Source organism: Pleurodeles waltl, chromosome 3_2, assembly GCF_031143425.1.
Source record: "Pleurodeles waltl isolate 20211129_DDA chromosome 3_2, aPleWal1.hap1.20221129, whole genome shotgun sequence".
Taxonomy (NCBI): Eukaryota; Metazoa; Chordata; class Amphibia; order Caudata; family Salamandridae; genus Pleurodeles; species Pleurodeles waltl.
Window position 1 is genome coordinate 97155630 of NC_090441.1, and position 16558 is coordinate 97172187.

A 16558-nucleotide genomic window follows, 5' to 3' on the forward strand; every position below is an offset into this window, starting at 1 on the left:
CATATACCGACTGCTGTCAGCGTGTGTTTGGGGGACTGAGCATCCACAGCCAATGACCTACAGCCAAAAGACGTAGACAAGCAACACATTCAGGCATTCTAAGAGTACATGCATGTGCATACACAGTGCGTAGCCCGGGGGACAACTCTGGCGGGGAACATGGATTGCAGCCAAGCACGAGAATGGCCACGGTCATCATTTATTACTGCTGAGACAGAAAGGACAGAAACTGCCTGCTCGGGTGGCCTCTTCACACTCCTGGCCTCTAGTTGTATAACATATGCATGCCAGCACATGTCCACCATAACCCCCGCCACAGAGAGGTAGGCCTTAGTGAGTAAATCTGATTCCACCTTGGCCTGTTTCAGCAGCTCCTGCCGTCTTTCATGTCAGGGGCTATCCTGGCTTTCCAGGACATTGTGATATGCCTTCCATTGAGCCCCAAAGCTAGGTCAACAAACCTATGGGTATCTCTACCCTCCTTGGTCCTAAGTCTCAGACCCAGGAGATAATGTGTGGGTGTAAGTGGTATGGGGCAGCCGACCACCTCAGCTAAAAGGCCCGTCAACTCCAACCATGCGTGTTGCAGTGCGGCACAACCTCAATCCACTCTGGTCCAGAATTAAACACCATAATACATTAACAAACACATCAGAAGGTATGTCAGCATCCACAGAGAAACATCACCAAAAAATGGCACATTCGCATTTTAGGACATGGAAATGAAATAAATATACCTGCCTTTTCTGCCCCCATCTTATGTATTCTTTTCTACCATCTCCCTCCCCTTTCATTCCCTACATTTACACCCTCCACCTCTTACCTACCTCATATACATATTGCTGAAATTCAGGTTTTTATGTTCTCAAGCTGTTTACCAATAAGAAGCTGAATATGAGCTTTTGTGACGAATCACATGAACGTAGATCTGATATTGACCAGAACACAGTTTCATGAACGGGAAACTTTAGCCAAATAAAAGTTATTGCAAAGATATATTTTTGCTATCTGCTTCCCAACCAGTGAGTTTTTTTCTTAGCCTCTAACCTTGATATTTTTGACCCGCAGGTTGGGGGAACGAAAACGGGAGTTGTGCGCTACGTTGGCGAGACAGATTTTGCCAAGGGGGAATGGTGCGGAGTGGAGCTTGATGAGCCTCTGGGGAAGAACGATGGAGCAGTAGCCGGCACGAGGTAATATAGACTCTGTTTTAGAATAATTCATCAAGGTTGCAAAGACTAAGGGCCTGATTTAGATATTGGCGGATGAGTTTCTCCGTCACAACGGTGACAGATATCCCGTCTGCCAATATCTAAATCCCATTATATCCTGTGGGATTTAGATATTCGAGGATGGGATATCCGCCACCATTGAGACAGAGTAACTTGTCCGCCAATATCTAAATCAGGCCCTAAGTTACCTATACCCTTATGCTACCACCTAGCTGTCCTGTTAGACAGTGACCTAAACTACATAAACACTATACATTTAAACTGTTAAAATAACTTAATGACCTTGTCATTCTGCTGCATCTGGGATACTCTCACTTTGTCATTGGGCTGATTTGTGCAGACAGTCCTTTCAAGACCCCTTACTACATCTACAGAGTAATATTCATTTTATTATTTAGAAGCTGTGGTCAATTTCAGGTCTGTCAGTTATGTTGAAATGTTATGATTATTTTATGATATTTATAGAGTGTGAACCCGTTAGGGTATCATGGCACCATAGAGCTGTAACAACATAGTAGCAGAAAGCTTTGTATGTTAATTAAATTGCATGACAGACGCACAGGGAAAATCCAGGTTTTAACAGCATTATCCCACTCCACATCAGAGGCTCTTCCTCTCTTTTTGAATTCCGCAAGAAGCTGAAGACCTGGCTTTTTTTTTAATTAACCAACATACCATAGGCAGGGCTAGACACCTGCTCGCCACCAGGATACCCTCGTGGGTATAGTACACTTTACAAATGCACATAACATAACAATAGGAAAGAGAAGATGTAATAAAAAACAGTGACAACGAGGAAGATACTCATAGGATATGGGCGCTCACAGATAGTCCAAAGAATAAATAACACATTTAGTTCATGGCACGGTGCTTCTGACAAGAGGATCTCCCTCAATCCTCCAATGTTTCCAGAGAAACGCAATAGCATACAAACAAGAGTCGTAGCACTCGTGGTATAAAGACAGAGTTAGAAGTTGTTCGTATGTTCAGTATTCTTCGTAAATTATCAACCAAACTTTTGTTTATATCACAATCCGAGTTTTATTAGTACTGTTCAACAATCCTCCACAAGAACAGCTTATTCGAATGTTCAGATATCCTCCAAAAGAACAGCCATTAGTACTGTTCAACAATCCTCCACAAGAACAGCCTATTTAAATGTTCAGATATCCTCCAAAAGAACAGCCAACACGTGTTTCATCCTCTGAGAAGTATCTCTCATTGAGGACTTCATCAGGGCTGAAAAATAAAATAAAGTGGTATCTATGTATATGTTGTGCAATAAAAATAAGAGCAGAAAAAATGGACCAAATTCCAAATGTGACAAGATTGTGGTATGCAAATACATGCTATATTGTGACCAGTGTGATAATCATTAATAAAGGAAAACACACCAGCTAACCAAACAACCCAAAATACTTCCTGATCCGTGATCAAAATTAAGGTCTACAAACGTGACAAAACATGTCTACAGATCATAGTGCCCAGAGATCATTCTCAGAATACGTGCACAAAAATTATAAACAATAGAATAGGGGTAAACCATGTGACTAAAGTAAGAAAAGGATCCCGATTTGTGTAGAGTACTGTTACTTAGAGGTTTACCACTAAGATCAAAAATATCCAGGAAATATTCTAAAATAAGTAATGAGGGGCGAGAAAAAACCTCCACTAACCTTACTGTACTTCATAAGTTCAAAACTATCATATCGTTCAGTATTCTTCGAATATTGTCTATGATGAGATTAAAAACATAAGAGAGCAGTAATGCGGTCAGCCCTTACATCTTGTACTTAAGAAACAATTAAAACTAAACTATTAACCGCTGAAAAGGAAATTTTATGAAAATAATCAGAACCAGTAAATATGCAACAATCTCACCTCCGTCAGAATGTCCGAATAACTTAATAAAGGAAAAAAGGGAGGAACGCCGCACGGTCAAATTCACCCGCAGCGTTCCCGAATCTAGTGGCTGCGATGTATCTGAGCGTCCGTATACCGGACGTCAGATAAAGCGCCCGATCACACTAATTGTGGAAACAAAAAAAGACTAATACTATGCAAAAACGGACGCCATCTTGGATTGTCTCCGTTAAATGCAAGGAGACAAGTTAAATAATCCTAATCAATCTAACAAGTCTCTAAATAGTCATGTAAAGGTCACCATATAATGGCGCCATATCAGATTATCTCAAATTGGACGATCTGCCCAATATATTAATAGGCTCAATATAACGATAGTATAAAATAGCAAAAGACAAAAGGGGCAATAGTTAGTAGGTACCAATGCAAGGTTAAAGGGTCCTAAATGGGTACGGAAATTAGTTGTAGGTAAACCTCTGAGTAATTACTGACCTGCCCATAAGAAAAATACCCAGAGTCAAGAGAGTATGAGAAAAACAGTAAGAGGCTTGTTCGAAAACCATCTTACCAAAAAATTGTCAATATCTATACATACTGATGTGTGTCACATTGTAAACATCCATAGCCTCTAATAGGGCAACAAAATAGTGTCAATATAAATTTAGTGACAGTCACATGGTTAGTATATCCTCCAAATGCTCTCAGTTTCAATCCATAAAATATTTGTATTATAACATCCATAGCATATAATAAGGCAAAAAATAGTGTCAATAGAAATTCAGGGATAGTCACATTGTTAGTCTAACTTCCAAAATGCTATCAATCTAAATCCATTAATTACTGATATTCTAACATAGTAATGAGTATATACACAAGCAACTGCGTACAAAATAACAGTAAATAAGTGATCAGCACAGAGATAGCAGCATAATGTTATTACAACATAGAGTGAGAAAACAAGCATCAACATGGTATTTAGTTAGTGTAAATAACACTTAGAAAATGAATTGAGGACAGAAAGTTAGTCCCCTAAGTAATATTCCATCTCAAAGTTGGTATTTAAGCCATCCTCCACAGCTCTAAGTTTTAAAATCCAATAGCATTCCCTCCTCCTGAGTGCTAGTTCTCTGTTACCCCCTCTAGGGTCTCTGTTGATGTGATCGAACCCAAAAAATTCGAATCCACAGGAGTCATTGCGTTTAGGACAATATCGCTTGTGATTCACTATGGGATATCTCCCATCATCTTGCCTAAGGGCTCTGAAATGTTCACTTGCCCTGATTCTGAGTGGTCTGATAGTACTGCCTATATAATATAGGCCACAGTTACATAAGATCATATATACAACGAAGTTGCTGTCACATGTGATATTACAGTTGATATTATAAGGAACCTGAGTAGAGCTCCTGAATGTGGTAATGCCCGATTTGGCCCATCTGCACATGCCACAATGTCCACATTTAAAGAAACCCTTACTTCGGTCGCTCAGCCAGTTGCCTGGATTCTGTTTATTGCGAAAGCTAGGGCATAGAATATTTTTGAGAGTTTTGCCTCTTCTAAATGTAAAAATAGGGGTTCTGGGGATTACTTCTTTCAAATTTGGATCGGCTTTGAGAATGCCCCAATGTTTGTTCATACATTTCTTGAGCAGCGTCGCTGACTCTGTATAGTTGACTATACATCTAATGGTATTGTCTTTGGATTGAGGTTTGTGACACAATGTGTCCGATCTTTTAAGACGCATCGCCCTGGTGCAAGCATTTTTAATCATATTCGGAGAATAACCCCGTGCCTCAAATCTGTTGCTCATATCCTTGATGCATCTATCAAAATCTTCTTCCAGGCTACAATTGCGTCTTGCCCTCACCATCTCACCGTAAGGTATTGAGTTAATTTGGTGAGTAGGATGTGCACTATTAGCATGTAAGATGGCGTTACATGAAGTACCTTTCCTGTATAGACGGCTCTCTATTTTGTTGTCCTTAACAAACAGTTCCACATCTAGGAATGCAATATTAGATGTACTCTGTTCGGATGTAAAATGAATGTTAAAGTCGTTGTTGTTAAGATATTTTAAAAATTCGTTTAGTTTTTGTTGATCCCCAGTCCAGATCATCAAGCAATCGTCGATATATCTGCCCCAATAAAGTATGTCTGTCATCCAAGTACTCCCTTCTTTGCTCCAGATCTTATTCTGCTCGAAATGTCCCATAAAGAGATTCGCATAGGCTGGCGAGAATTTAGACCCCATGGCCACGCCTTGTCTCTGGCGATACCAATCATTTTTAAAAAGAAAAACATTGTCATTCAAAATCAAATCAACCATATAGACCAACATAGTCGTGTGGTCATATAGTCTCGCAGGTCTTTTGTATAAAAAATGGCGCAACGCCTCCTTTCCTTGTTCATGATTAATACTGGTGTAAAGAGAGGTAACATCTAGTGTAACTAAGATCATACCTGGTTCCCATATCATGTCCGTTAATATACTAAGTATGTGCTTAGTATCTTTAATGTAAGATGGTAGGTTAATTACAAATGGTTGTAAGAATATGTCAACATATTCAGAGAGCCTCTCTGTGGGACCTCCTATGCCTGATACAATAGGCCTGCCTGGGGGGGATGTAGGGTTCTTGTGTATTTTAGGCAATATGTAAATACAGGGATTCCTGGGTCTGTGAACACGTAGGTACATATACTCCTCTTCCTTTAGGAGAGACTGATTAAAGCATTGTAATAAGAATTTGTTAATCTTATTAGACAGTGCGGGAATGGGGTCTGACCGAATCTTCTCATAGCAAGTAATGTCTCCCAATTGTCTGAGGATCTCAAGTTCATAGTCCATAGTGTTCATAATCACAATATTGCCCCCTTTATCTGCCTCCCTTATAGTGATGTCTTCATTACTACGTAGTTGTCTCAGATTAATCATTTCTGTTTGGTTAAGATTACGGTGCCAAACGTGTGTTCGAGTGGTATTTTTCAACTCTAGCTTATTAAAGTCACGCCAGACCACCTTGAAAAAAGTATCTATACAATTATCCCTCATAAGGGTGGGAGTCCAGGTTGATTTATTTTTTAAGCCGCTAGGGAGTGTTTCTGATGGAATATCCAATTCTGATAAAATCTGTGTTAGGATAGAAGGATCTTGTTCATAATTGGCAATAGACAGTAACGTAGCCGTATCCTGAACGTCCTTAATGGATAAGGAATGGCCCTCGTGGAGGGCATCCATTAAGGTACCTTTCTGTCTGTAATCAGGTAAATTGATAAAATGTTTTTTTAATTTCAGACGTCTAATAAATTTAAAGAAGTCAATTTTAGTACTCTGAAAATCTCCACTACCACCTGGACAGTAACCCAAACCCTTACTGAGAAGACTTAGATCATGAATATTGAGTTCAAGGCTAGATAGGTTAATGACATTTATATCATTATTGACAGAGTTACCTATTTCCCCCGGTTCCAAGAGCGTGTTTTCATTCCTTTCTTTATATCGGTGTTTTCTACCTCTCCCACCCCGTCTGATTTTCCTGGCTCTACAAGTCGCCGATTTGTCTCCCATTGTCCCTGTCGTATTCTCTGGACCTCTGCCAAAAAAGAAGCAGTGCCCTGTTGTGCTACTATGTCACATCTAGATGTATTTGAGCCAACGCTTGTCTCACTGTTACTGGTGGATACACTGTTCAGAGACGATGAAGAGCCCGCCTCAACGTTTGGCGGGAATTCAATCCTTTTGATCAAGTGATCATATTTGCGTGAGAATGTAAAAATCCTACCATTTTTGTAGTCCAGTTCATCTCGTTTAAGTTTACGTGCTTTTCTTTGTGCAACCTCATTCTGATGTTGATCTATGATTTCATTAAGTATTTTGAAATTTTTAGCTGTTGGTTCTTCCAAATTCATATTCCTAATTTCTGTCTCTAGTTCCGTAATCTCTATTTGGAGTCTATTTACTTTCCTATTTGAGTTTTCTATCAGAATATTCATGAGTTTAAGTGAACTTGACACTAATTCTTGTTCCCAATCATTCAAAAGATCCGGATCAAGATCATCAAAAGTGGGAAAGATGTGTGATCTTAAACCCCTTGGTATCCTGTTGAGTTTAATATATTGTTTTAAGGTGGCCCCATCCCACCATTTCGACACTTCCTGTTTCTTCAGTTTCTCTAATTTAAAAAATTTATCACGTAACCCCATTTTGTTATGTGAGGTATTAGTGCCTTGTGGTTTGAGTATAGTCCCTGTCTGATCTAGGTTTCCAAAAATGTCTGCTGCTAATTTCTCACGATCCATATCTACAGCAAAGAGTACAGGACAGATAATACACACTTAATCAGCAGGTCTAGAGCAGCACCCCTATGTTAAAAGACGTAATCAAAAACAGTGACAACGAGGAAGATACTCATAGGATATGGGCGCTCACAGATAGTCCAAAGAATAAATAACACATTTAGTTCATGGCACGGTGCTTCTGACAAGAGGATCTCCCTCAATCCTCCAATGTTTCCAGAGAAACGCAATAGCATACAAACAAGAGTCGTAGCACTCGTGGTATAAAGACAGAGTTAGAAGTTGTTCGTATGTTCAGTATTCTTCGTAAATTATCAACCAAACTTTTGTTTATATCACAATCCGAGTTTTATTAGTACTGTTCAACAATCCTCCACAAGAACAGCTTATTCGAATGTTCAGATATCCTCCAAAAGAACAGCCATTAGTACTGTTCAACAATCCTCCACAAGAACAGCCTATTTAAATGTTCAGATATCCTCCAAAAGAACAGCCAACACGTGTTTCATCCTCTGAGAAGTATCTCTCATTGAGGACTTCATCAGGGCTGAAAAATAAAATAAAGTGGTATCTATGTATATGTTGTGCAATAAAAATAAGAGCAGAAAAAATGGACCAAATTCCAAATGTGACAAGATTGTGGTATGCAAATACATGCTATATTGTGACCAGTGTGATAATCATTAATAAAGGAAAACACACCAGCTAACCAAACAACCCAAAATACTTCCTGATCCGTGATCAAAATTAAGGTCTACAAACGTGACAAAACATGTCTACAGATCATAGTGCCCAGAGATCATTCTCAGAATACGTGCACAAAAATTATAAACAAGAGAATAGGGGTAAACCATGTGACTAAAGTAAGAAAAGGATCCCGATTTGTGTAGAGTACTGTTACTTAGAGGTTTACCACTAAGATCAAAAATATCCAGGAAATATTCTAAAATAAGTAATGAGGGGCGAGAAAAAACCTCCACTAACCTTACTGTACTTCATAAGTTCAAAACTATCATATCGTTCAGTATTCTTCGAATATTGTCTATGATGAGATTAAAAACATAAGAGAGCAGTAATGCGGTCAGCCCTTACATCTTGTACTTAAGTAACAATTAAAACTAAACTATTAACCGCTGAAAAGGAAATTTTATGAAAATAATCAGAACCAGTAAATATGCAACAATCTCACCTCCGTCAGAATGTCCGAATAACTTAGTAAAGGAAAAAAGGGAGGAACGCCGCGCGGTCAAATTCACCCGCAGCGTTCCCGAATCTAGTGGCTGCGATGTATCTGAGCGTCCGTATACCGGACGTCAGATAAAGCGCCCGATCACACTAATTGTGGAAACAAAAAAAAGACTAATACTATGCAAAAACGGACGCCATCTTGGATTGTCTCCGTTAAATGCAAGGAGACAAGTTAAATAATCCTAATCAATCTAACAAGTCTCTAAATAGTCATGTAAAGGTCACCATATAATGGCGCCATATCAGATTATCTCAAATTGGACGATCTGCCCAATATATTAATAGGCTCAATATAACGATAGTATAAAATAGCAAAAGACAAAAGGGGCAATAGTTAGTAGGTACCAATGCAAGGTTAAAGGGTCCTAAATGGGTACGGAAATTAGTTGTAGGTAAACCTCTGAGTAATTACTGACCTGCCCATAAGAAAAATACCCAGAGTCAAGAGAGTATGAGAAAAACAGTAAGAGGCTTGTTCGAAAACCATCTTACCAAAAAATTGTCAATATCTATACATACTGATGTGTGTCACATTGTAAACATCCATAGCCTCTAATAGGGCAACAAAATAGTGTCAATATAAATTTAGTGACAGTCACATGGTTAGTATATCCTCCAAATGCTCTCAGTTTCAATCCATAAAATATTTGTATTATAACATCCATAGCATATAATAAGGCAAAAAATAGTGTCAATAGAAATTCAGGGATAGTCACATTGTTAGTCTAACTTCCAAAATGCTATCAATCTAAATCCATTAATTACTGATATTCTAACATAGTAATGAGTATATACACAAGCAACTGCGTACAAAATAACAGTAAATAAGTGATCAGCACAGAGATAGCAGCATAATGTTATTACTTAAACGAGATGAACTGGACTACAAAAATGGTAGGATTTTTACATTCTCACGCAAATATGATCACTTGATCAAAAGGATTGAATTCCCGCCAAACGTTGAGGCGGGCTCTTCATCGTCTCTGAACAGTGTATCCACCAGTAACAGTGAGACAAGCGTTGGCTCAAATACATCTAGATGTGACATAGTAGCACAACAGGGCACTGCTTCTTTTTTGGCAGAGGTCCAGAGAATACGACAGGGACAATGGGAGACAAATCGGCGACTTGTAGAGCCAGGAAAATCAGACGGGGTGGGAGAGGTAGAAAACACCGATATAAAGAAAGGAATGAAAACACGCTCTTGGAACCGGGGGAAATAGGTAACTCTGTCAATAATGATATAAATGTCATTAACCTATCTAGCCTTGAACTCAATATTCATGATCTAAGTCTTCTCAGTAAGGGTTTGGGTTACTGTCCAGGTGTGTTATGTTGATATGTTATATAGTATATATGTGATATAGTTTATTAGCGCTAGTGTTGTATTAGCGCGTGGTTAGGTATTTAGAATTGTTTTCGTTCGTGTGTAGTTGCGTGTGGGGATTCGAATTCGAGGTGGTTGGAGATCGGAAGGGGAGAAGGCAGAGAGAGACCTGCGAGAGACACACGCTTTTTTCCATGATCGCTTGTTAAGCCTTATTGTTTTTACAACTTGTAATAAAGAAGATTTTAACTTGAAGTCTCCGACTTAACAATTCTGGCGACGAGCTTAATTGTGGAACCTATGGTGGAAACGGAGTGCGAAGTGCCGGAAAGAGTTATTACTTTCGGTTTGGAAAACAAGGAGAAATCTTACACGACGATGGAATTTAGAAATATAAAACTGTAAGGCTTGACAAGACTAGTGATTTATTGAGGATCGTTTTGCAGGAAATAAACAGAAAGTATTGAAGGAACTTGCCGTTACAGAGATGGGCGATATTCAAGCTGTGCTCTCTGTTCCATTCCTCGAGAGTCTGATTTAGAGAAGTGATCGGACGTATTCACGTACATTAGAGGAGTGGACCTTGGCAAAACTTGTTTTTTTGGAAAGGCATATCAGCTGGGAATCGGAACGTTATTTTGTGTGTTATTCACACGGAATAGGACAGAGGAATAGCGTGAGTGACATTTGAGGCGTAAAAGAAACAGCGTGCGTGTCATTGGAAATGTACAGAGGAACAGTACAGTAATTTACAGACAATTCACAGATGAATTCTGGATAAAAGGACATATTCATTTGAAATGTGTATTTTCACTGATTGAATTCTTTTGCAACAGTTTTTGGAAACTAAGTGGAAGGAAGTTCATTATCTGGACAATTACATATGGTACAGCACAATTTTCTTAGAATAATTAATTTAAACATATATTTTGCATTACAAAATTTTTAATGGCCACACAACAATTTTCGCTTCAACCCCCACAAGCATTCTGGCCAGCAGGGGGAAGTCCATGTATGAAATGGACATAATGGAAATCGTACTTTATAAATTTCTTGGAGACTATTGATGAGGAAGGAAAAATGAGTCCGGAGAGGAAAAAAAAGATTTTCTTGCATTCTGTGGGACCAGAAGGACTAAAAGTATTTGAGTCTATGACGAAAACTAACAGCAACGAGGACACAAATGTATTTGAAAATGTTTTGAAAGAATTTGATAATTATTTCGCACCTAAAGTGTGTATAGGGATTTTAAGATATAAATTTTTGCAAAGAAAACAAGAGCATGGTGAGACTGTGGATGAGTATGTAGCTGCGCTTAGAGTTTTGGCAAATGATTGTAAATTCGATCATTTGCAAAACCAGTTAATTAGAGACCAAGTAGTAATGCATATCCGTGACCCTGCGATTCAAGAAAGATTGTGGATAAATGGAGATACTGAGCTGGATGATATTTTAGCGATTGTTAGAAAAGCTGAGTTATCTAGTCGAAGTGCGAAAGCAGTTAAAACAGAGCATTGTGATATTAATGAAGATACAGTAAACAAAGTAAAGTATAAAGGAATGGGCAGAACAAAGAATGAAAGTGGAAAGAATCAACAAGCAAATAAGTATAATGGTCAAAGGTGTTACGGTTGTGATAGCACTTCACATTTAGCTTCACACAAATATTGTCCTGCATTGAAGCAGAAGTGTGCGGCGTGTGGAGTTATAGGGCATTTTGCTAGGGTGTGTAAAAAGAAAAAGAATAATGATAATGTGAAGTACGTAGATGGACTGAGTGACAATTCAAGTGAGGATGAGAGTAGGGTAAATAAAATTAAGCAGGACAGCAAGAGTATAAGTAAAGATCAAATGTTTGTATTTAATGTTCAGGAAGAGTCTGTCAGTAACAAGAAGAAACCAGTATGTTTAATGCACATAGGAGGGGTTGAGATTCAGGTTTATGTTGATTCAGGTTCGCCTTTTACCATCATTAATGAGGGAGTGTGGAAATCGAAGTTTATAGGAAAAATAGGTAGCAATTTACAAAAAGCAGATGTTAGTCCAGAAGGATTTTCTGGAGAGAAAATAGAGTTATTGGGTTTCAGAGAACTTACATTTGTTTTTAAAAACAGAAAATCTGTGGGGAAGTTATATGTAGCAAAGAAGGGACCTTCAGTTTTAGGTTGGAAAGATCAGGGTGATTTGCATATCACTCTTGATCCGAATAGTCCTGAACCAGTTATGGTTGTGGACGAGGGAGAATGCATTGCAAATGAAATGTTTAAGAATTTTCCTAAAGTTTTTAGTGGAAAAATTGGTGTTTTGGATGATTTTGAACATAGTATTGTTCTTAAAACTAATGCTAGTCCAAAGATACATAAGGTAAGGAACATTCCCATTTTAGTTAGGAGTGAAGTGGAGAGAGAATTGGATAAATTGGTAGAAGCCGAGATCATCGAACCAATTGAGTCTTCAGAATGGATTTCTCCTATAGTAGTTGCTAAACGTGCGAATGGAAAGATTCGGTTATGCATAGATTTGCGCCATCTGAACAAAAATATTGTAGTAGATAAATTTCCTCTGCCAAAAATTTCAGAGATGTTAACGTTAATCAAAGGAGCAAGATGGTTTTCCACTATAGATTTATCTGCTGCATATCACCAAATCAAATTAAGCGAAACCAGTAAGAAATATACTGCTTTTATTACTCCTGTGGGATGTTTTCAATATAAAAGATTACCGTTCGGTTTAGCTTCAGCAGCTGCTATATTCCAGAGGTTAATGCATCAGTTATTTGGGAGACATACTAATGTGAGATGTTTTCAAGATGATATTTTACTATTTGGCAAGGATAGGAAGGAACATGACGCAGTTTTGAGGGAGGTTTTAGGTATTTTGGAAAAAAAAGGTTTAACTGTGGAACATTCGAAGTGTAAGTTTGGGGTACAATCTGTAACTTATCTAGGACATGTGTTATGTGGGGACGGTGTAACCATGAAACCTAAGCTGGTAGATGCCATTATGGATTCACCACATCCTACGTGCAAGGAGGATATTAAGTCATTTTTAGGAATGGTTGAGTTCTATGCAAAATTTGTGAAGGGATTTTCTAGCATGGTATACAATATCAGACAATTGCTGAAAAACCATGTAAAATTTGTTTGGTCTAGAGATTGTGAAATGGAGTTTAATAATGTAAAGAGAGCAATTGCACAGGCCCCTATTTTGAGTAGCTTTGATCCTGAACGTACGAATGTAGTAACTGTAGATGCCAGCAATAAAGGTTTAGGTGGTGTGTTAACACAAATCGATACTTCTGGGAAGGAAGTTATAATTGCTTTTGCATCTCGTGCGTTATCACCGAATGAAGAAAAGTTTTCGGTGATAGAGAAGGAGACACTTGCATGTATTTGGGCACTGGAGCATTATAGACAGTTTGTGTGGGGAAAGGAATGTATATTACGTACAGATCATAAGCCATTAGTGAAATTGTTGACCACTGAAGGAATGTGTAAAGCAACAGCGAGGATTGCTAGAATGTCTATGCGTTTGCAAGATTTTATTTATGTAATTGAATATGTTCCTGGGAAAAGTAATGTGCTGGCAGATTACTTGTCTAGAATGCCTACTGAGATTGTAGAATGTGATATTGGTGAAGGAGAAGAATTACAAGTGGCATTAATTCATGATGACGATGGCTTAAGTATAAAGGAGGAAGTGTGGAAGGAGGAATATTCTAAGGATAAGGATTTACAATCAGTGTCGGAATGTGTAATGAAAGGTTGGCCCAACAAGTCTAAAATGTCCAATATACTTAAACAGTTTTGGGAGGTGAGATGTGAACTTTCATTGGTTCATGGAACTATTTTTAGAGGTGATAGAGCTATACCACCTAAGACACTTAGAAATACAATTTTAAAATTATGTCATGAAACTCACTGTGGCATAGTTAAAACAAAACAGAGGGTGAAGAGATGGTATTGGTGGCCTGGAATTGATGTTCAAGCTGAAAGGGTGGTAAGGGAATGTGTCATTTGTGCCAATTCAGATAAGACTTTAAATACTTTAAAACCAAATATGTGTGAACCTATTATTCCGAGTAAGCCGTGGCACACTATTGCTATAGACATCATGGGTCCCATTGGGAATCCTGGAAGGTATATTATTGCCATGATTGATATTTTTTCAAGGTGGCCAGTTGTGAAAATTGTGGACAAGGTGGACTCTTTGGAGGTTTTAACATTTATGGACAATACCTTTGTGGAGGAGGGTTTACCTGTACAGATTATTAGTGACAATGGAGTGCAATTTACGTCCACTTTGACAAAAGAATATTTTGAAAGGATAGGAATTAAGCATAGAACTACATCTTTATACAATCCTAGTGGCAATGGAATGATCGAAAGGTTTAATAGGGTTATGAAGAATGCTATTCAGATTGCGTGTAGGAATGGGGACGATTGGTCGGTACAAATTTATAAAACGTTGTGGTCTTATAGGACATGTTATCATGAAGCCTTGGGTTTATCTCCTTTTGAATTAATGAGAGGAAGGGTACCAAGGACTAAGTGCAACCCAGAGTGGTTGTTGGAAGTCGATGAATGTAGGGTGCCTTTTGGAAGTGTGAGAGATCAAATTATGAGGAAACATATGGCTTATAAACAGACTTTTGACAAGAGTAGAGGTTCAAAAAGAGAGGTGGAAATTTGTGAAGGGAATTGGGTTAAGGTGAAGAAACCGTGGAGAGTAAGGAAGGGTGAGAGTCAATATTCAGAACCTATTCAAGTAAGCAAAGTTTTGCGTAATGCAGTACTTCTGAGTGATGGCAAGGTATGGAACCTTAAAAGGATTGCTGTGTTTAAGGGTCAGCCAACGAATAGAATGAATGTAAGTGATTCTCTAGATGAGATTGGGGTAGATAAAAATAATAAAAAGAATGTCAATTTGGGAAAAGAGATGTGTTTGAGTGACAATGTTGAGAAAGATATGTATAGAAGGAATTCGGAGCAAGTTTTGGAAGAAGGAGCTCCGGAAGGTGATTCGGATTGTATTACTAGTGACGTGGAGGAGTGTGCTAAATCTATGGAAATAGGCAGTACTTCCAATGATAGTAACAATGAAGAAACAACAAGTAATGGTAAAAGGATTGTTTCCAAACCGAAATGGTTAAATGATTATATTGTGTAATAATATAATTATGTTCTTTTTACTGTGTGTACTTTTGTTTTTTTGTTTAAAGGAAGGAGATGTGTTATGTTGATATGTTATATAGTATATATGTGATATAGTTTATTAGCGCTAGTGTTGTATTAGCGCGTGGTTAGGTATTTAGAATTGTTTTCGTTCGTGTGTAGTTGCGTGTGGGGATTCGAATTCGAGGTGGTTGGAGATCGGAAGGGGAGAAGGCAGAGAGAGACCTGCGAGAGACACACGCTTTTTTCCATGATCGCTTGTTAAGCCTTATTGTTTTTACAACTTGTAATAAAGAAGATTTTAACTTGAAGTCTCCGACTTAACAAGGTGGTAGTGGAGATTTTCAGAGTACTAAAATTGACTTCTTTAAATTTATTAGACGTCTGAAATTAAAAAAACATTTTATCAATTTACCTGATTACAGACAGAAAGGTACCTTAATGGATGCCCTCCACGAGGGCCATTCCTTATCCATTAAGGACGTTCAGGATACGGCTACGTTACTGTCTATTGCCAATTATGAACAAGATCCTTCTATCCTAACACAGATTTTATCAGAATTGGATATTCCATCAGAAACACTCCCTAGCGGCTTAAAAAATAAATCAACCTGGACTCCCACCCTTATGAGGGATAATTGTATAGATACTTTTTTCAAGGTGGTCTGGCGTGACTTTAATAAGCTAGAGTTGAAAAATACCACTCGAACACACGTTTGGCACCGTAATCTTAACCAAACAGAAATGATTAATCTGAGACAACTACGTAGTAATGAAGACATCACTATAAGGGAGGCAGATAAAGGGGGCAATATTGTGATTATGAACACTATGGACTATGAACTTGAGATCCTCAGACAATTGGGAGACATTACTTGCTATGAGAAGATTCGGTCAGACCCCATTCCCGCACTGTCTAATAAGATTAACAAATTCTTATTACAATGCTTTAATCAGTCTCTCCTAAAGGAAGAGGAGTATATGTACCTACGTGTTCACAGACCCAGGAATCCCTGTATTTACATATTGCCTAAAATACACAAGAACCCTACATCCCCCCCAGGCAGGCCTATTGTATCAGGCATAGGAGGTCCCACAGAGAGGCTCTCTGAATATGTTGACATATTCTTACAACCATTTGTAATTAACCTACCATCTTACATTAAAGATACTAAGCACATACTTAGTATATTAACGGACATGATATGGGAACCAGGTATGATCTTAGTTACACTAGATGTTACCTCTCTTTACACCAGTATTAATCATGAACAAGGAAAGGAGGCGTTGCGCCATTTTTTATACAAAAGACCTGCGAGACTATATGACCACACGACTATGTTGGTCTATATGGTTGATTTGATTTTGAATGACAATGTTTTTCTTTTTAAAAATGATTGGTATCGCCAGAGACAAGGCGT

At 38.2% G+C, this 16558-nt stretch overlaps 1 protein-coding gene across 4 annotated transcripts in view; it reads left to right on the forward strand.

The window, feature by feature from the left end:
- CLIP2 (CAP-Gly domain containing linker protein 2) overlaps positions 1–16558 on the forward strand; it is a 400768-nt gene that overhangs the window by 188998 nt on the left and 195212 nt on the right. For all 4 annotated transcript variants that reach the window (XM_069226902.1, XM_069226900.1, XM_069226903.1 and 1 more), the window contains one exon: positions 1069–1193. In XM_069226902.1, coding sequence (XP_069083003.1) covers positions 1069–1193 — 125 coding nt within the window. The remainder of the gene's footprint in view (positions 1–1068; positions 1194–16558) is intronic.